The sequence below is a fragment of the Colletotrichum acutatum genome, assembly GCF_030867785.1.
Source record: "Colletotrichum acutatum strain CBS 112980 chromosome Unknown BDZ83scaffold_54, whole genome shotgun sequence".
NCBI lineage: Eukaryota > Fungi > Ascomycota > Sordariomycetes > Glomerellales > Glomerellaceae > Colletotrichum > Colletotrichum acutatum.
The window spans coordinates 227,834-248,165 of NW_026849048.1; the positions used below are offsets into that span (position 1 = coordinate 227,834).

A 20,332-nucleotide genomic window follows, 5' to 3' on the forward strand; every position below is an offset into this window, starting at 1 on the left:
GATGGATGGAACCTCCACGGTGTGCATCATTTCTTTTCTCTCACTCTCTACTTTTCCCTTGCTCCTCTGCCAGGACCTGACGCCATCAAATCACACTTGGCTTCTGATCGGAGCACTTGTCCGCAAGGAGCCACTGGCTCGAGAGGAGACAGCATGGGAAGTGCGGGAGGCGGTCGACGGCGGGCCATGGAGCAAGGGACAGCATGGGATGTGCCGCCCAGGAATTGGTGAAATCCATGGAGGATTTGAAAACGAGAGAGAAAAAAAATTCAAGCCGTTGAAAACCCCCCTCCCTGACCCCCCGGACAAAAGATGCGCATGCATGCATGCATGCAGAGAGGGACCAGGAAAACAACGGGGCGGCTGGGCTGTGGCTGGCAAGTTGCATTTACTCTTTGCGGCAAGCCATCTCAACTTCTCAAATCGCAACCTGCCCGACCCTGTGCTTGTTCCCACGGCCAGGGTCTGAGCTTGTCTGCAGTGCAGTTGTACGGATAATAAAGCCAGGATCAGAGAATGAGACAGGGTAGTCATGGCACTTGAGCTTGGAGCATGGGTATGATTTTCAGGGCAAGGGACACTTGCGAAAAACACCGGCCAAAGAGAAAGGCAAATTAAGATAAATCCCGGTACACTATCCGTACATTACATACTGGGCTTACGACAGCAATGTCTCTTTAGGATACCTCAAACTTCATATTCTCGCCAGCTCCCGTGTCATACGCGCAAAGTCGTTAGATTGGCGACTCAGCATTCTTATCCGCACAAGGGATCCTGAGTCGGATACTCACCTTGTTCGTGAGGTAAATCCCACCTCACCTGTCTTTCTCGTCTTCTTTTCTGCAGAAGGAATGGTAACCACATACCTGCCACTTCACGCCGTCCGGTATACCAAGATGCGGCACGCCTCCGAACTACCTTGTTCGGATGTTCCAGGGTCAAATGGAGCCAAGCTCAACCTGGCATTCTCTTCACGACCTCGGTCACTGATGTCTTGTGAACAAGTATTGTACGGAGTACAAGTACAGTAGGTACACTACTCTGAAGTAGCAGCCCAGTCAAAGCACGTCTCAACAGGTCCTCCCAAGGATCAGAATGCCACCCCAAGAGTGAAGGTCTAGAATGCTCCTGGCGGGATGCGACGCTGGCCGGCAGGATGCTGCCCTCAAGGGTGCTTGCTCGCTCCTTTCCAAACGGACTCGATTGCCAACGCGGCGGTAGACATTGTAGGCGATAGGACTCGAGAACGGTGAACGGTGAACGGTGCTGGGAGTGATCCCTCGCCTGCCCTCAAGTTCCACCGCAGAGAGATCGTTGGTTCCTGTCGTAGCTTCTGCAGGAAGCTCGGCCCGAAGCGGGAGACCAACCGCGAAAAGAGAGACCATTGCGATGACCGTTGCTTCGTAACTTGTCAACCACCCTCCAGCGGACATCTCCCGATGGCAAGAGGGCATGACGACCTGTATGAACTGCTCGAACCCTCTCGCTGCCCATCAAAGCCACGAGGAAGACCAAGGTAGGGGGGCATGGGTCCATGGCCGACTTGCCTTCCTCGGGAGCTCCAACCGCCCAGGGTGCCACGCAGTGTTTGCCTGTCAAATGGAGCTAGCGGCGTGGCAATCATGTATGCTAGTCTCTGCGGATACAGCAGAAGCTAGCCAGCTGCCCCATTGTCTGTGGTGATTTAGCTGAAGTGACGCTGTCCTTCCCTTCCTTCCTTCCAGAAGCCCAGCTCGGCACATGGGCAGTTGGCGAAATGAAAAATGGGTTCATCGATGCGGTGAGGCAACGCAAACCAATAGCTCGACGACTATCTAGCATCAAGATCCGGATTCTCTCTGGTAATCAATATATCAGCTCCTACTGACGTACTTGACGTCAACGGCAATGTTTTGTTGAGATGGTACTGTTGAAGAAACTCGTTACTTGAGATATCTTGTAGTTGTTGGTTTTTGGAAATTTTATTCCCTCAAATAGAGGTCCAGAGCTTGGCATCTCGTGTTTGGTGAATTTTCTGTCGTTTCTTTCCTCGGCCCACCGTCAACGCTGCCCACAGAGACCTTGTTTCCCACCTCACCAGTCGTTGGCCTTTCATGAATGCAGGATAAGAGGGCCTTGCAGAGGACACCGAGCTTGAGCCCGCATCGGAGCTTCCGGTTGCTGCTGCAGCGTCCCCTCTGTTGCATTGCCTCTGAGAGGGGAGGAGAGGGACAGCACCGCAGCGGCGCGAAGAAACAAACTTGAGCCTCTCTCTTGACTCACGTCTCCCACTTGTCACGGGCGGCGAACTTGACCGGCATGAGGCCTCAACTCAGCCATCGCGAGCCAATGAAAGAAAGGTGACCACTCGGACCAGCCAATAATTCATGCATAAGCATTATCATATTATTTGCATGTACGACCTAGTAGAGGGGCACCTCGGCGCGCCGCTGAGAGGCAATGGGTCTCATCTCAAGCTTCGGGCGCTCGCTCCCCATCCAGGATTGGATCAGTGGTTCGCTCGCTCGTAACTGTTATGCACCAGCGCACCAAGTTGTCACAAAAGGCGCATCTCATACCACCAATCAACCACACCTCCATGTCATCCTTCAACCTGCACAGCAAATGCCTTCCTCAAACACAATTTCACCGGCCAATATCAGATGGTCAAATAGCCGCGGCTGACGCTGCTCTGTACGTATATCAATATGTCGGCATTTGAAGGGGGTATCTAGATAGGGTCCCTTTGAACAACGCTGGGCAAGGTAGGTAAGGATGCGCGGCCAAGGCAAGGGAAGTGGAGATGTTGCGCCTAACCCCCACCTATCTCGTGAGACGGCACGGGCTCCGACGAGCTCCATAGTCGCATGGCTTGACGTCTTTCCCGGGCTGATCCGATATGGGATAAAAATATCTTTAAAAATCCAAACAAGTAGTAGAGAAAAACGCGCTCCGCCAAACTCCGGACCACTAGACTGTTTCGATGTACCGTTTTACCTCCCTGTGTAGATTACTTCATTAGCCATGCTCACCATCATCGCCATCAGATGTCGCTCCGAGGGTTTATACATACCAGTCTGTCACGGCCTCGTCCCAGACCCGAATTTCGTGATCTCTTGTTCCCCCAAAGTGATCGACAAAGTCATCACCGAACACTTCTCTTGCAATGCTCTCCTTTCGCATGAACCGATCATTTGCTTCACGAAGACTCTTTGCAAGCCGTACGCCCTTGTCAGCTTTGCCACCAACATCCTCGCCCTTGCCCAAAGGCGGGACGGGGATCTCCAGCTTCTTCTCCACACCTCGCCATCCGAGAGCGAGAATTGCTGCCAGAACGAAGAAAGGGTTGGTGTCTGCGCCTGGGACACGAACTTCGAACCGCGTTGCGCCAGGCTTCGATGTCGGCGGGGCGATGAGGCGAATTGATGCTGCTCTGTGCTCCAAACCCCATGATACTGTCACTGGCGCCCAAAAGTTCTCGACGAGGCGTTTGTAGGAGTTGACTGTGGGTGCCAGCATTGTCATGACATCTGGAAGACCCTCCAGCAAGCCGGCCAGGAAATGCCGGCCCAGGTCGGAGAGATTAGCGACATCAGGGTATGGCGCATTCTCATCCTTTGTTTCCCGAGCGAAAAGGTTCTTGCCATCCTTATCGACAATGGAAACATGCATGTGTCCGCTGTTTCCAGGCAAGCCCTGCTTTGGCTTCGCCATGAAGCACGGCGTGATGCCGTATTTCGTTGCGACCGACTTGACAACGTACCTGTAAGAAACACGGTCAGTAAGATGCAAGCCTAAACGGACTGGTCAACTTACTTGAACAAGCTGGCTCTGTCCGCCATCTGTGCAATTTCTCCAAACTCAAGCGCTGCCTCAAAGACACCGGGACCACTCTCCGTATGCCAACCCTCGATATCGCATTTGAACTGAGAACAAGTCTCGAAAATGTCGTAGAAGTAGTCCTTGTTGTGCACCGTCCGGGTCAAACTGTAGCCAAACATGCCCTCTGTAAGGGACGGCAAAGCTTGCGGGGGGTTCTCTTGCAGGTATCCGGCCGTTGAGCTTGCGGTTTCGGTGGAGCGGGTAGGCGCCTTGAACTGGTAGAACTCGTACTCGGCTGTGAGAGGGATCACGCGGTTAGCTTGCTGTTTCTCCGAAGCGAGAGCATCAACGCAGCGTGTTTGCAAACTGACCTCCGGCCATGGCACCGTAGCCCTTGGCTTGCAACTTGGCCAGAGCATTCTTTAGCAGACCACGAGGGCATGCGCAAATGGGCTCTTGGGTATCCGGGTCGAAGAAGCTGACGAGGAAGAAGGGCACATTATCCTCCCAGGGGATGCGGCGGAAGCTAGAAAGATCAGGGATGGCAATCAAATCGTGATAGCCGTTCTCGGCGTTGCTGATCTTGAGCTCCTTGATGTATGTCATATCGTGCATATCCCATCCAAAGATGACAGAACAGAAGCCAAAGCCCGATTTGGCGACGGACAGGAACTTATTCTTGGACACCAGCTTTCCTCGGAGCATGCCGTCGACATCGATGCCGGCAAGTTTGACCTTATTGTCATTCTTGAGAAGCTCGGGTAGCGACTCGATGGTCACGGCTTCGTTGGACGACGCCATTGTGAATTAAGATGAGATGGTAAAGAAGCGCGAGTGTAACGAAGCTACCAATTGACTTTGGATGGCGATGGATGGGACGAAAGCTCGCGGCTTGGAGTTGGGGTTGGAGTTGGAGGTGTGGTAGTAGTAAAGTCTGTCGTGGCAGAAGGACGGGAGAAAGGAAGTCTCTGCCGTTTTCTACTTGCGTACGAGCTGATAAATGATGATGTCTAGAAGTAGGCTGTAGCAGAGGGCAGGAGAGAGATAGAGAAAGAGGAATGTTTAGAAGAGCGCGCAAGAGACACGAGAAGCAGACCGAGGCAGAACAAGATCGTGGGTCCTGAGCAAGACGAGAGACTGGAGACGGAGCGACTTGAGGGACTTGAGGTCGGGATCTTGAGGGAACGCGGAAAGGGACGTGGAGGGCCAGCGGTACGGAACAGTTATCGTATCTTTGGAGAGGTATGTTATCCGTAGGTGGGCATGTGAGGTACTTGCGGAGTGAGCGAGCATTGAGCAGCAGCGAGAGTCGCAAGAGCAAGGAAGATAGCGCCGCTGCACACTGCCCGCGCACCTCCATATGTTTACTCCAAAGTATCTTTCCATATAAATGTAGGTGGGCATATACATGGGCTAACTCCAAGGTTCCCTCGCCTGCGGCAACTGGTGTGGATTGTCCCGCCGATAAGGGAGCGCGCGGCCAATGGAATGATGCGATTTGGGGATTTGGGGGAGCTGAGGAAGCCGAGTGACGACTGACAACCTGGAAGCAACCTTGCCTTGCCTTGCGCTTGCCCTTGATTGCGGTTTACGGTTTACGGTTTATTACCTAACGCTTCCGAGTGAACAATGACATCGGCCCGGAGCGCCAATCTGTTTACAAGCATGGTGAGACTTGAGTCTGGAAGGTATCGAGCCGCGTGAGCTGCTTCCCATCCTGTTCTATGCGTCTTGTTCCTTGGCAATCGACATCTGCTGCCCATCTGCCTCTCGGTTCGACGTGGGGATGGATACTTTTAGCAGGTAAGCGGCACCCAGCGGCACAGAGCGAGGAAGGAGGGGAGGGACGGTGACTTTCCAGGTGCGTCATTGCGGCAGTCACGCACAGACCGGGCTGGCTACCTTACCTTAGACCGCGGTACGTTCCCAAGGGACGCACTGTCCGGGCGGGCAATCACCCCACGACTCCTCACCACTTCAGTGTTGTGTCTCCTCATTCAGTCTCCTCAACCTTAGGCATAAGCACTTCCTCTCATGTCTCCCTCGGCCAGAATGGCAGGATCCCATGGGCGCCTTCCGTCTGGTAGATGCGTGTCTTAGGTAAGTCAAAGCCTGGATAGGCAGGATGCAGGATGAAGCCCAGGTGGCCTGGGATGCTATTGCTGGATTGTGACAAAAACAATGGAATTGTCTCAATCGCCATTGGGGGCACTTGCTGTTGCAGCTGTTGACAACTTAGTAGTCATCACTGTGTGAGTATGAGAGATTTTTTGTGAAAACCAATATCTTCCCCATGCTTCCTCGCACGCTGTCTCCATCTCTGTCCACCTGTCTTCCTCTCACACATCCTCCAAAGTGCTCTCAGTCCCTTTCCAGTCAACACCGTCACCGCCATCGCTACTTCATCGTGAGCTTCTTCACTGTCGCCAACTCACCAACGCCAATCTTACCCCACGCCACCCGTTGCCCATCCCGCATGCTGCCGCGCTGTGTTGATTGTTTGTCTGACCTGAGACCGCGGCACCCGGCTGCTCGATGCCAAAAGGATCATCCCCGAACCCAGATAGATCTCTTGGCCCCATGATGGCCAGATCCTCCGCGCTTGAGTTGCCGACAGCGGGGAGTTCTGAAATGGAGGGGTTCACGATGGAGATTCAATTTCATCAGTCATTGACCCCTCTGCCGCCTCCACAGCCCGCTACTATTGCTTCTACCTACCCTTGTCATGATCTATTGTCCGCTGATACCGCACACAGCTTTCTTTGCGCAACTTCTTTGTTGCCAGCGCGGCAAATATTTTCTTTGATGCTGTGCAATCTTCAACAATGACATTACTCGAGTACCTGCGCACCTCCGTCTCCATCTCTCGTACTGCCGCCTGCTCGCTCGACTGAAATCAATGTTCTACCGTCGCCCTCACACGGTTGACCGGTGCCCCCCCCCCCCCGGACGCCAGGCGTCTATCGGCACCGCCGACCCTCGCCTCGGGGAACCCCCCTCAGCGCGGTCCCGAGCCGCGATCTGCCACGATCCACGAATGATGAATTTGTGAATGGTAATGGTTTCTCCGATGCGTCCGGACTCAAACACCACATGGACGTTTCTCATTCACCGTCGAGGCCCCCGGCTGCCCACATGACGATGTGAGCCTGAGAGGTGTGGAGGGGTTCAAACTGACCGCTCCCATTACCGCTTCGCTTGCCTTGCGCCTCTCCGCCCTTGAATTCCCCAAGTCACCAAGTGTTTCCGGATGGTACGGTTACAGACACACACCGTATTCGCTCTACCACCTGCATTCTGCCGCCATGCCGCCCAATCTTACACCGTCCGGAGTACGAACACATACACACCCTGACACCTGACGAGACGCTCAGTGGCGACTTGTCTGATCAACTTTCAATCCAGCAGATCCCGAGTCTGTGCCTTTCTTGGTCTGCACTCTTAGCCCGATAACTATGAGCCTTAGCACTCGCAATTCGATGCTATTGGCCTGGATTCGCCTTAGCTCACCAATCCAGCTGCACTCTCGGAACCATGCACATAGGGTCTCGTTCCTTTGTTCCCCAACTGGCTCTACTACCTACCTACTACTATTCAACGTCTACCGATAATGAGGTTTTCTTATATCTGCAAGGCAGAGAGATAAGGCATGCCGCGAAAGATGCAGCCAGCCTCTGGAAGTAGCGCTCGCTCGACTCACCCTCTCGCTTATGGACACCTCACCCAACCTTACCAGTGTACGGAGTACCACAGTGTCTCTCTCTCATATTCCCCCTCCATCAGACACGGAGGGGTTGGTTCCTGACTTGGACGTCCATCATGCAACGCCGCGGTCTGACCCACTGATAAGAGATAACGCGATATCGGAACTTGCGCCCGTCGACACGTTTTATGCTCCGTATTTGGAAATCCACCAACGCATGCGATACCGCCTATCGTTGACCGACAAGCTCCGTTCTGAGCAGTGGTAGACGAACGGTCTATCGATCACGATTCAAGCCGTTTCTCTTACATACCTAGGACTGTACAGCTGGACAGGCACGACACTGAGTATGGACACCATGGCCCTGGCACCGATACGCAGCTTGCCTGCCCAACCTGCCAACCTAGGACGGTCCTGGCTGCACCCCGTCACCCCGTGTCACATATGGGAGCCGAGATGGTGTTCCCGATGCGCCGTTGTCGGATCAATCTCGCCAGAGGAAGGCTCGAGCAGCTAATCGTGAGCAAGGAAGGGGGTGGGTGATGATGTCTGGTGCATCTCGATATGTATCCGTACCGCGCTTGCGCGCTTTGTATCCAGTGCCTACTCCGTGTTTGCGACTATCTTAGCAGTCCCGTCCATCATTCTGTCTTAGTCGATGGAAATTGGCCAGGGCGGCAACAAGTGGCCTGGACCCCGGATTTCCTTGACTCATTTCGTGCCATACGACGGCCTTCTATCCTTCTTCGGCTCCATTATACTAGACCAGCCCCGTCTTGCTGATTTCTTTAAACACATCGTGCCCGTCGCATCGTCGTGACCAACCTGCTCTTCTCTCTTCTCATCAACACACTTTGTTTCCAACTTAGAGCTCCAAGCTACCAACGGCACTTTGACTACCACACCAAAACCTTGGAACCGCAACTCGTTCCTCCGCCACTTCGCGATTCACCATATGTGACTTGCGATTCGACATCACAGCAACAACAAAAAGACACATTCCGAAAGACATCAACACCGTTGAAATGGGTTCCGTTCCTGCTGAGATTGGAGGTCGCCTGGCTGGCAAGAACGCCGTCGTCACTGGCGCTGCTGGGTAAGGTCACCCAATGCAATGTTGCAACCCCTCATGGTCTCAGAGGCGCCTTATCAGCACGGCGCATCGGGACGAGTCCCCAGTGGCTGGGCGTTCACCGCATCATACGCACATGGCATACAGGATCCGATAAGCTGACAAGCAACTGTGACAGTGGCATTGGCTTGGAGACGACCATTCTCTTTGCGAAGGAGGGTGCCAGCGTTGCCATGGCCGATATCTCTGCCCCGGCACTGGAAAAGGCGAAGGCCAAGGTTCTGTCGCTGCTCCCGTCGGCCAGAATTGAGACCAAGGTACGTTGAGTCTGGCTGCGAATGAAAAGTGATGGAAGATCCCATTCCCGCCGCTCCGGCGTGCATCGAATCAAACGCCAACAGCAACGCACTGCACTACGCTGGACGCGGTGACAGCAGCAGCACACCCGCACATTGCACAACCCAAAAAGAAGAATTACCCCGCCATGCCCCGCCATTCATCTTGTCTCGTTTCTTGCCTCGTCACACGACACAACGCGAAACCCAACGACTGGGAGTGTTCCATTCATTTTTGCTAACGATTTCTCTTTGCCATGATAGGTTACCGATGTTTCCAAGGAGGACCAGGTCAAGGCCCTCATCGATTCCGTTGATGCCTGGGGTGGACTCGACATTATTTTCAACAATGCCGGAATTATGCACGCCAAGGACGACGATGCTGTGAACACCCCCGAGGAGATCTGGGATCTGACCCAGAATATCAACGTCAAGGGAGTTTGGTTCGGCAGCAAGCACGCTGTTCTTGCCCTCCGCCGCAACAAGAAGACAAAGGGCTCCATCATCAACACCGCCTCAGTCGTCGCTCTTGTTGGTGCCGCTACTCCTCAGCTTGCCTACACCGCCTCCAAGGGTGCCGTCCTCGCTCTTACCCGTGAGCTCGCCATGGTCCACGCCCGCGAGGGCTACCGCTTCAACTCCCTCTGCCCGGCGCCTCTCAACACTCCTCTGTTGCAGGACTGGCTCGGCGACGACGTGCCCAAGCGCATGCGCCGCGAGATTCACTTCCCCACCGGCCGCTTTGGCGAGGCTATTGAGCAGGCCCAGGCTGTTCTCTTCCTCGCTAGCGACGAGTCCAGCTTCGTCAACGGCCACGACATGGTCGTCGATGGCGGCATGACCAAGGCCTATGTCACCCCCGAGGGCCCCGCGGCGCCTGCCCCCATCAACAACGCCAGCCGCACCAGCCTCGAGTAAAGTTGCGTTGCGCTGCTTGTTTGAATCCGAATTTCGCGATATGATACCGTACTGGGTTGGAGTTTAGGGCGCTGGGGCAAGAGATCGGGGCATATACGGCCAAAAGGCCATGATGATGAAACTGTGCATAGACATTTTAAAGCATTTACTCTTCAAGAAGCTCACCAAATCAGTGCTAATGTTTTTTTATTTTGTTGTGTTTCTTCGCTTTTTCGTTTTGTTAGACCTGGTGTTCTAGATGCCCAGCCGCTCATCTATTGGCAGGCAAACACGGGGTAAACAGGCGAGAGGTGTACATCATGAAACGACAAATTGATATCCTGAAAACGCTAGAAGATTCCGCAACGCCGCCCATATGCATTTTTATAGATGGCTCTCTAGTGGAATTGGCTCTCGGTGTTGCCCTCGCCCATGCTCTTACTGCTCGAGCTGCCACTCTGGATGGCCCCAAGGATCCCGTCAATGTAGCTAGCGCCACTCCATTTCTGATGCGTCAGAACGTCACAGCCACCATCCTTCTCGCGTCTCTGCACAATGTTCACATACGCCAGCATGCCATCCTTCTTGAAATCCCTCGCAAGCTCGTTTGTGATGGTGGCGTTGGAGTGCAGGCCAGCGAGCGAGATGAGCTGCAGCACGAACCCTTCCTTGGCAATGTCCCAGATGAAGCTCTTGAGCGTCTCGTCCGTGAATCCGTGTGCCATCCAGTTGAACGAAGGGCTGAGGTTGTAGACGAGCCCCTTGCCCGGATAAACGGCGCGGACGGCCCTGGCCAGATCTGTAGCGACCTTGACGTTGGGATCGCCAGTCTCGACCCACAGGAGGTCAGCGTAGGGGCCAAAGGCAATGGCGCGCTTCGTGGCGGCATCCATGCCGGCGCGGTAGTGGTAGAAGCCTTCGCGCGTGCGGGGAACGTCCCAGGAAAAGTAGACGGGTGTCGAGGTGTGCTCGTTGGCGAGCTTGCGGCGCTGGGAGATCCCCATATCGCGGTTGGAACGTGTCGCCTCGAGATACGCGTCAATCTTGTCTTGTGAGACACCCTCCTTTTGCATGTGTGCCACGGCAGCCTCGTCAAAAGTCACCAGCTTGGTGCTCTTGACCCAGTTGGCTTCGAAAGCGTCGATCTCGGCCCCGACCGCGCCCTTGGCCTCCATGGCCTCCATGGCCTGGATAGTCTCCGCGAGGGGCTCGAAGCTTGGGTCCGCCACGCCCAGGATGAACTCGTGATCGCGCACATCAATGGCACTGCTGATGAGCTTTCCGCTCTCCGAATCGGTGCGGGCGATGACGAGATTCTCACAGCCCATGACGTCCCATTGGAAACGAGCAGCATTGAGACGGTTGATGTGCTCCCCGATGGGGACCAGGACCTTGCCAGCCAAGTGGCCGCACTTCTTACCGCCGTGAAGCTGATCCTCAAAGTGCACCGCAGCGGCGCCGTTCTCTGCGAAAAGTTTGGCGAGCTTGAGAACGGCGGAGAGACCGCCGTGTCCGGTGTCACCGTCGGCAATAATGGGTCGTAGATAGTCGATGTATGGGGTCTTTGCGCGTTCTTCGGCCTTGAGCTTCCGCCGAGAATCCCATTGTTTCCGATCATGCATTGACTGCGCCTTGGCGAGACGCTGGACTTGGTTCGGAACTGTGTTGTAGGGGTAGTCGCCAAAGTCGGGGGAAACCTCGTTAGTAGAGGTCAGGAGGGAGGAGCAGGCCCAACCTGAGATATACAGAACTTCTTGGTGAGGAGCTTGCTGGGTCATTTGGACAGGATCAATGGCGCCCACTATAAGGTAACGGCGGTTAGCATCTACTCATCCATGAATAGGCGGGGAGAGGAGCGTCCGTACTCGTATGGATAGGTTTGCCCTCAGCTTCCCGCTCCTTGACGAGGTTGAAGAGCTTTCTCGCCATGACGGAGCTCGGGTATGACTGATGCTGCGAACCGCGCTTGGAAACCACATCAGCTGAGCTGTATGGCCGCTTTATTCCTTCGTATCTCGGTGACTGCCACCATGCCTCAACCTCTTTGATCTGCGCTTCGTAGAGTTCATCCTCAGCAGCACCGGCCTTCTTAAACTCGGCCATAAGTTGGAAGTTATCGCTAGGAGGGGCGGAGGCAGAGAATGAGTTCGTGGGTGCTTGTGCCATTTTCCTTGTTATTGAGAAACAGCGTACAGCAGCAGCAGCAGCAGCAGCAGGTGTTGAAGACGGGCTTGTGAGAGGAACCCTCCGGGTGACTGCTCGCGCAGCAGCTCGTCGCATCATTGTCGTGTCGTTTTCTTTTGGAGGTGGGAGTACCGAGATGCTGCAAAGTGTGAAGGAGAAGCACAAGATAGAATCCTCAAGGCTTTCCCCGGTCGTGGTGTTGTCTACAGAGCGATGATGCCCGTCTATTACGAGGAGTTTAGGATGTTATCGCCAGCGAGGCAGGTTTCTCCATAAGCAAATCCGAGAGGCAACGACTCGGCACTCGGAATAAGGGATGTTACATAAGAGGGCCTTGAATGGGAATAACGTGGGAAATGGACAGGGCAGCTGGGAGCGCTCAACTTCGGCGAGTGTTAGCCGGGCAAAAGCGAATCAACAGCCTTGGTAAGCAGCGGCAAGACAAAGGTCACCACGGGCAAGGGCCATGTGAGATGCTCTCATTGGTCAATGGACCAGAGCCAAGATCCGCATTTGCGTCGGCTTGCCTCGGCCCTTTCATTTCCCCTCATCGGCCACAGACTCACAGTGCCAGCGACGTGGGGAAGAAGTGACCGTGGGAGTGTCCAAACGGATGTTAAAGCAGCTGTGGTAAAGCAAATATGGGTCTGTGAACTTCCCCGGCCACTCACGGCGCACGGGATATGAGCAATGACGCTCCGGCCGCTGGAACCCGTAGGTACTGCCCGTGCCAAACGTGGAGGAGGTGGGCAAAAAGCTGGGGTCCCGTCCCCTGTCGTTCCAGTGCACTCCCCCACCGACCTTGAAGACCACCCCGCCAGCGCCTTAATACCTAGCCACAATATCTACCTACCTAGGTAGGTATCGGGCATGCAACCCAAGGTAACCCGCTTAACATGGGGTTGGTAGTTTCCCTACCGTTCAATGTTAAGGCACCGTCCGGCATACCTACTACCTTGCCCGTGCATGGCTGGCGGCGGTCTGAGGAGTGCAGCAACGCGCTGACTTACACATCCCCTCTCCCGCGGGGGTAGGTCAGTGCCGCTCATCCAGGCTTCCCCAACCTCGGGTCAAGCTGTTTGTCTCGGCCTGCTGCGGTACCTGCTTATCCAGCTAGGTCGGCACAATGTGAAGTTTCCTCGCTCGTCTGCTCGTGACTTTTCTTCCTCAAGTTTCTCCTCCTACAGTAGTTTCATCACCCGCTGCTTGTCTCTCTCTACCTACCTACCTACCTACCTACCTTTAGTACTCCTAAGATCAATCTGATCTGATCCAGCCGGTCGATTGAGTAGCCATTCAGCTACTACTGGCTTTTTCTGGTCACCTCGTTCCGCCCTCTACCCCTCCCCATAACCTCTCCGTCGCTGATCCTCCCTTGGAATTTCCCTCGGTCGGCAGCCATGGCCATGAACATCACAAAAGGCACCAGAGCTCTTGGAGCCCTAAGGGTAAGTCGAAGTCACTGCTATCAACATATTGCTAGACGGTTATGGTCTGACACTCCGTAGCCCTTGGCAGCTCGCTCTGCCCTTAATGCGCGCCAGTATTCAACGTCCGAACCGGACCTTAAGACCACACTGAAGAGCGTCATTCCCGCCAAGCGAGAGCTTCTGAAAAAGGTCAAGGCACACTCGTCCAAGGTCATTGGGGAGGTCAAGGTCGAGAATACTCTTGGTGGCATGCGAGGCCTCAAGGCAATGGTTTGGGAGGGCTCCGTCTTGGATGCGAATGAGGGCATTCGGTTTCACGGCAGGACCATCAAGGATTGCCAGAAAGAGCTCCCCAAGGGAAAGACTGGAACCGAAATGTTGCCCGAGGCCATGTTCTGGCTTCTTCTTACAGGTCAGGTCCCGTCCACGAACCAGGTTCGCCAATTTTCCCGTGAATTGGCCGAGCAAGCTCAGTTGCCCGCCTTTGTCAACAAGCTTCTCGACGATTTCCCCAAAGATCTGCACCCAATGACCCAATTCGCCATTGCCGTCTCTGCCCTCAACTACACCTCCAAGTTTGCCAAGGCCTACGAGCAGGGTATCAACAAGGCTGACTACTGGGAGCCTACTTTTGACGACTCCATCTCGCTGCTGGCTAAGCTGCCCACGATCGCTGCCAAGATCTACCAGAACTCCTACGGTGGCGGCGGCGCTCTGCCCGCAGAAGTAGACCTGGAACAAGATTGGTCTTACAACTTTGCTGCCATGCTTGGAAAGGGTGGCAAGGCGAACGAGAACTTCCAAGATCTCCTCAGACTGTACCTCGCTCTCCACGGAGACCACGAGGGCGGTAACGTTTCCGCTCATGCCACTCACCTGGTTGGCAGCGCCCTTAGCGATCCCTTCCTAAGCTACAGTGCTGGTCTCCAAGGTCTTGCGGGTCCTCTTCATGGGTATGTTGTCACCATCGATTACTGCTGTTTTAACGAGCCAATGCTGACCTCCGCATAGACTTGCCGCGCAAGAGGTTCTTCGATGGATTCTACAGATGAAGGACAACATTCCCTCGTCTTATTCTGACAAGGACGTCACAAATTACCTGTGGTCCACTCTCAACTCCGGCAGAGTTGTCCCTGGCTACGGCCACGCTGTCCTGCGGAAACCCGACCCTCGGTTCGAGGCTCTAATGGATTATGCCGCCGCTCGACCTGAGATTGCACAAGACCCCGTCTTTCAACTGGTGGAAAAGAACAGTCGAATTGCCCCTGAAGTGCTCAAGAAGCACGGCAAGACCAAGAACCCTTATCCCAACGTCGACTCAAGCTCCGGAGTCCTCTTCCATCACTACGGCTTCCACGAGACTCTTTACTACACCGCCACCTTCGGTGTCTCCCGTGGCTTGGGACCCCTTGCTCAATTGATTTGGGATCGAGCATTGGGACTGCCCATTGAGCGGCCCAAGAGCATTAACCTGGAAGGTCTTCTTAAGCAAGCTGAGAGCTCGTGAGCGAAGGTATCTTGAGCGATGTAATGAGGAATTAGATGAATTTGACTAAAATAGCTTTACCGGTATGTAGATATAGCCGGAGTTTATCCAGTAATCTTATGACACATCTTTACATGACACATCTTTCGAATCTCTTGACATTTGTTACTGATATTGCAAGCCGAGCAACATTCCGTAGCCGAAAGTAAACTGTATTCTAAGACTGAAACATGGCCTCTGGCTTTCAATTTCTGGATAATACATTCATTCAGGCTAGGGAACTTTGATACCAGCCACAGGCTTTTGGGGGTTTATTGAGCGGTACTATTATGTCACGTACTAATACGAACTACTTTGTCCTAAATAGAAGTTATGAGCACTTTCCTTGTCTGGGACTGCGGCAGCTCCAGAAGCAAAGTTCGGTCAAGACAATGGCTGCCAGGATCCCAAGCTCACGACACGAGCGGCTTCTTGTGCAGAGTCCCCCTCTAAGGGCACCCGATACCCAGCAAAGTCAATCCAAGAAGTTTACATCTCGCTACAGGATGAACGATAAAAGCCGCTTTCTGCAAGTCAGTGCATCCTGGCCAATTACATTCCGTTTGAGCCTGCAGACAATGAGGAGCACACAATGAGGCAAAACTTGGGTCACTCTAGGCTAAATTCGCCTTCAACGAGGAAAGGCTTTTTGTCGCCAAAACATGATCCAGTGCCACTAAGAGCTATATGCTCGCCACGTTGAGCGATGTCACCTCGGTTGGCCAAAGCAATATCGAGGTTTGACAATGCGTAGCACTGGCGCCTCCGCTGCTGTTTTCAGAAGATTGTTTGGCATTCCGCGTAGTAATCCAAATTCGTCTCTTGAATAAGGCTCGCATTAAACTATGCTCAAATTTTCAAGGCCAAGAACTATGGGGATTATGTCGAACTACTAATGCGTAAGCGTGCTCAGCTTTCAGGTTTCTTCGCTCCCAAGTTCTGATGACTGGCCATAGTTGCGCCGAGACACAAAGTGAAGCATTTGTAACATTGTTGAAAGCGGCTGCTATCGTCTATGGTTTCTCATACGACAAAAGCATCTTTCTCGCAGCGGTGGATATTACACTCATCATGTATACTTTTCGAAGGAACTCTAGTTGCATCCCTAGCCGCATCTTAGATTGTCTAGACCGACTATGGCCTGTTCTAATACCATTGGTACGGCTGGTTCAGAGCATCGAGTCACAATTTTGTGGCGTTCTAGCATAGAGGTCAGCTGATGAATCAATCTGTGAGCAATTTAATTTCATTTGGTCCTCGCTTGAAGCTCGGCCGCCCGATGTGATTGCAGTCCAAACCAAATCTCCCTGATGTATTGTGTAGTCAACTTCTGGTACTTGAGTAACTTCAGGAACAGCTCTATTGTTGAGCGAAGTTGGCACTGTGAGAAGGTGAATTGTGAGGTTGTGTCTCGTATTCGACAGGCTCAGTTGACCGCGGGCCCGAGGAGAACCAACTGAAGAGGGTCAACACCATTTAATAACTCTAGCCCACCACTTATCATGTGTGCTTCGTGAATATGGGTATAAATACACGAGATCAACACCAATTTTGAGAACTGTGATCTTCATCACCGTTTCATCGAAACTACTTAGACAAGAGTGTTGATATCACCAGATACCCGACGCTGTATTGTCATTTCTTCATACCCTTCACTACCTTACACAGGCTCCAACATGAAGGGCCTTTTTGCTTTGTTCCTAGTGGCACAGGCGATAGCCAACCCTTTGCCTTTGGGGCCAACTGGAGCCTCGGATACACCTGATCCCAAAGAGATCCAGATCGTCAGCGCAAGCTTCTCGGGAAGTGGCTGCCCCCAAGGCTCCGTCTCAACTACGATCTCTCCAGACCGTACGGTCATCACCTTCGGCTTCGATAAGTTTCAAACCTACATTGGGCCGGGGCTTTCGGTCGCCGAACGTTCCAAGAACTGTGCTCTTCACCTTAGCCTCAAGTATCCGGGCGGTTTTCAGTTCGCTCTTGTGGACAGCACATACCATGGATATGCTCAGCTCGAAGAAGGGGTCACCGGAACATTCTACTCGACGTACTTCTTCTCCCAAGACGCCGCAGCCACTACTACAACGCAGACTTCCATCACCGGAGGTGGTATTTGGCTCAATGGCCAGGTCTATACCAAGCAGGACACCATTCCTACGGCGGCTCTCATCTATTCGCCTTGCGGCGCAACGGGCATTCTTAACGTCAACAATCGAATTGCCCTTACGTCCAAGAACTCTCAGGCTTACGGTTCGATCACAGACGATGATGCCACGGTAGCGTTTACCCAACAGATCAATATCAAGTGGCTACCTTGCAAGAAGTAGATTAAACCGTGGTTTCCCACAATTATTGTTCAGGAGCGCCACCAGAATATTTCGCCTCCCTGTGGGGTGCAGAATTGATACCGGTGCTAGTTTCTGTACGGTGCTCTACCATGGCAGGAGAAGTTTGAGAGCACAACAGTCCAGTACATGAGATCACGGTATCAACGAGGGGAGGGGTTGAGGGGTGGCATTGTATCGGCTAAGCATAGAAACAGACACTGACAACCCATCTTCACACAATATCCGTCAATCCAGCTTTCTACACGTTTTCTCTTGATCTTCCTCCACGTCCTGCAATTGTAGATCAAACAACAAATATGAGCTAGCGCCTTGCTATAGCTCATTATCTCACACAAACAGCCCATACCTATGACATCAAATCGTTCGATCAAATGATGGGAGTACCCTTGATCAGATTGTCAGTGGAAGCTCTTGATGGTGACTTCCATATTCTTAGTCATGATCCATAGGCCAATATCTTCAAGGCCCAAAAACTGGTCAAACACCAGGAGGTTTCAAAGGGGTGCCCAACAGATAGGTATAATGGAGAAGCTCAGATCAGCAAAACACAACCACTGTTGTCACCGGTTACGATAACTACGTAGCCAGGGAAGTGAGAGTCGACGCTGAGCACCGACTCACACGTGGCCAGATTGTACGGGCGTACCAAGTCGTTGAAATGACAAAAACACATGTATCCTCAGCGGTTTCTATGTCAGTTGACTCTAAGAGAAACCTTGGTCTGTACTTAATCGAAAATTTCTACACAGTAAGAGGTCTGCTTTTCGACGTCTGGTGATCTTCCCGGCTTCCTCCCCTCAGTGTGAGTAAGGCAGTCACTGGTCCGGTCTGTTACAGGAACCCCCCGCAGGAGCTAAGCTTTTGTCCCGCTGCTCCGCACTCCATGATTTACGCCGCTAAGTAACTAAGCCCACCGGTTAGTGGAGTAATAAGAACCCATCATATCAGCTGAAGCCCCTGAGGCGCATCAATGCAGCCTTCTGTTAGTGCCACCCCTCCATACTGGCCGGATCCGACCCACACGGAGAAGCAACCTATTCTGTGAATCAAGGGTAATCTCAGTCCTCCCAACCACGGGGCCGCCAGGTTAATCGCGTTCTAACCTATCATTGATGAAGCAACTGTACTAGCGGCTTCAACAACGTGTGCATGTTTCAAAGAGAGCACCATATTGGCCACTGATCTTGACGAAATAGAAAGATTGCCAAGTGCCCGATAAGCAAAGACATCGATTCGTTGAGGACAATTACTATGTCAATCAAACGATGGTTGAAGATCCACCCCCAAAGCCGAGTAGGATTGCCCGGTCAAAATGGCATAGATACGAAAATAACCTTGACTATGCCGACCATCTTAATGTTCAACTTGCCTTGGAGTGCCATCTGCACCGTGGCGGAGGAGAGAGACTGCCGGCGCGTCCACCGCTGCGCTCGGATCCCGAGCTGCTGTGCCCCCCTTTTCATCGCAACAGCCGGTGCTGTCTGCTGTCTAGGTACCTTCAATGTGACCTACCTGGAACTTCTCTTCGAGTAACTTTGGCTGCAAGACGCAAGAGGGTACGACTCTAATCCTGGCGCAATATAGCATGGTATGCTCGCTTTTCGAAAGACGTAACTCCATTTGGTAGTGTAACTACTAAATGCCTGTCACCGGCATCAGGGTTTTGGAATCATCTGTCGAGATCCCAGCGACTCATCCTTACTCGCTGATCTAATCATATCTCTGGAACGATAAACTCAGCCAACCGGCCGTTCTCGGCATCCTTGGGATTGACTCGGGGTCTGTCCCTGGCTCATATCAGCCGACCGTAAGGTTATACGTGCCCACGTCAGTTCAATCGTCCACCAGACCTTCTCCCTTCAGCAGAGTTTAGGTTGTTTGGACGTATGGAGTCACTTAACAGTCAAGAAGTGTGATCGTAGGCCGTAATGTGGGTATGCTTGGGATCATTAGCTTTCAACGAAGCCCAATTTTGATTTGAGGTAGCTAGGCGTAAACAGCGTGTTTCTATCTGCGCACGCCAACTCGGTGATGGGAAGGATACACGTAATTACAATGAAGGAGACCTCTCCAAACTACATGTATCCCACATGAATTGAACAGAGAGTAACAGTTGAGGCTAGATGAGTAATAGTGATTTTCCCTATTCATCACTATTCCAATCGATTTCTAGCTCAGATACCAATCAGACGCAAGGCATACCGCTACTATCAGAGTGGCTGGATCGGTTGATTTTACTCAGGCTGAGTATAGGAGCTCGGCCCTATTCAAAGCAACCCTGAAAAACGTTCTTCTAAAATAAATCGCAGATCAAATCTGTCTCAAGTTTTGAAGCAACCTGGCGTCGGGTGTTGGAATGTCCATTCCCAGTGCGCCCTGGAGAGGCGGCAAGTGATCACAACTGACATCATCAGACGGCGAGCCAGCAAGACAGTGATCCAGTCCAGTCATTTCACAACGATCTCGAATACTGGGAACCCCCACATACGTACATGTTTCCTCAGCAGGGCTCATAGCCATATAACTGACTTGCGTTTGTACCGCACTGAGGCGGGGACTCCCTGTTTCATCTGAAGCTTGAACCAGTCAAGCTCTTTGATCCAAGTCCAAGCCACCTCTGATAGCACCGCTGCATATACCCGTCGGCTACCCCCGTCCCGGGGTACCCAAACCCACTCTGCGTTTTATCCTTGGCGCAAATGATGGAGATCTCAAGTGCCGATGTGGAGCAGATATCTTTGCGCGAACAGTATTGAAATCTCAAGAGCCATCTCAAACATGATATCCAGCACCACACTAAATGCCGAAAGACTTGTCACTTGACAGGGAGACTGCCGAAGGCTCAAATGGTTCAGGATCATATCTGCTGTCCGCGGATGGTCAAGCTTTTTCCGTGGCTAAATAAGGAGACAACCAGGTCAAGGCCAATCATCGAATGGGAGTACACACCAGAAAGACGCACTGTTCTTAATTTGGCATCGGAATACTTTGGAACATCAAGACGAGAAAGGGATGTCCTGGCAGCTCGCTCGCCGCA

General features: G+C 52.9%; 6 protein-coding genes across 6 annotated transcripts; 4 read left to right on the top strand and 2 right to left on the bottom strand.

The window, feature by feature from the left end:
- Window positions 1–3,042: 3,042 nt before the first annotated feature.
- Window positions 3,043–4,602, bottom strand: BDZ83DRAFT_752788 (glutamine synthetase; the record flags this gene model as incomplete). Its single annotated transcript, XM_060514253.1, has 3 exons — window positions 3,043–3,742; window positions 3,796–4,096; window positions 4,173–4,602. 3 exons carry the CDS (start codon window positions 4,600–4,602, stop codon window positions 3,043–3,045), a joined length of 1,431 nt encoding a protein of 476 aa, XP_060364348.1.
- A 1,488-nt stretch (window positions 4,603–6,090) lies between these two features.
- BDZ83DRAFT_623690 (uncharacterized protein) lies at window positions 6,091–6,748 on the top strand. Its single transcript, XM_060508390.1, has one exon. The coding sequence runs from the start codon at window positions 6,337–6,339 to the stop codon at window positions 6,628–6,630; it is 294 nt and encodes a 97-aa protein (XP_060364349.1). The 5' UTR covers window positions 6,091–6,336; the 3' UTR covers window positions 6,631–6,748.
- Window positions 6,749–8,529: 1,781 nt separating this feature from the next.
- On the top strand, window positions 8,530–9,829 carry BDZ83DRAFT_579107 (short-chain dehydrogenase; the record flags this gene model as incomplete). The annotated part of the gene is made up of 3 exons (XM_060505202.1): window positions 8,530–8,600; window positions 8,755–8,893; window positions 9,176–9,829. 3 exons carry the CDS (start codon window positions 8,530–8,532, stop codon window positions 9,827–9,829), a joined length of 864 nt encoding a protein of 287 aa, XP_060364350.1.
- A 377-nt stretch (window positions 9,830–10,206) lies between these two features.
- Window positions 10,207–11,974, bottom strand: BDZ83DRAFT_579046 (isocitrate lyase; the record flags this gene model as incomplete). The annotated part of the gene is made up of 2 exons (XM_060505199.1): window positions 10,207–11,609; window positions 11,674–11,974. 2 exons carry the CDS (start codon window positions 11,972–11,974, stop codon window positions 10,207–10,209), a joined length of 1,704 nt encoding a protein of 567 aa, XP_060364351.1.
- Window positions 11,975–13,392: 1,418 nt separating this feature from the next.
- BDZ83DRAFT_752791 (2-methylcitrate synthase) lies at window positions 13,393–14,929 on the top strand (the record flags this gene model as incomplete). Its single annotated transcript, XM_060514254.1, has 3 exons — window positions 13,393–13,440; window positions 13,501–14,375; window positions 14,434–14,929. 3 exons carry the CDS (start codon window positions 13,393–13,395, stop codon window positions 14,927–14,929), a joined length of 1,419 nt encoding a protein of 472 aa, XP_060364352.1.
- Window positions 14,930–16,623: 1,694 nt separating this feature from the next.
- BDZ83DRAFT_579001 (uncharacterized protein) lies at window positions 16,624–17,274 on the top strand (the record flags this gene model as incomplete). The annotated part of the gene is made up of 1 exon (XM_060505191.1): window positions 16,624–17,274. One exon carries the CDS (start codon window positions 16,624–16,626, stop codon window positions 17,272–17,274), a length of 651 nt encoding a protein of 216 aa, XP_060364353.1.
- Window positions 17,275–20,332: the final 3,058 nt, after the last annotated feature.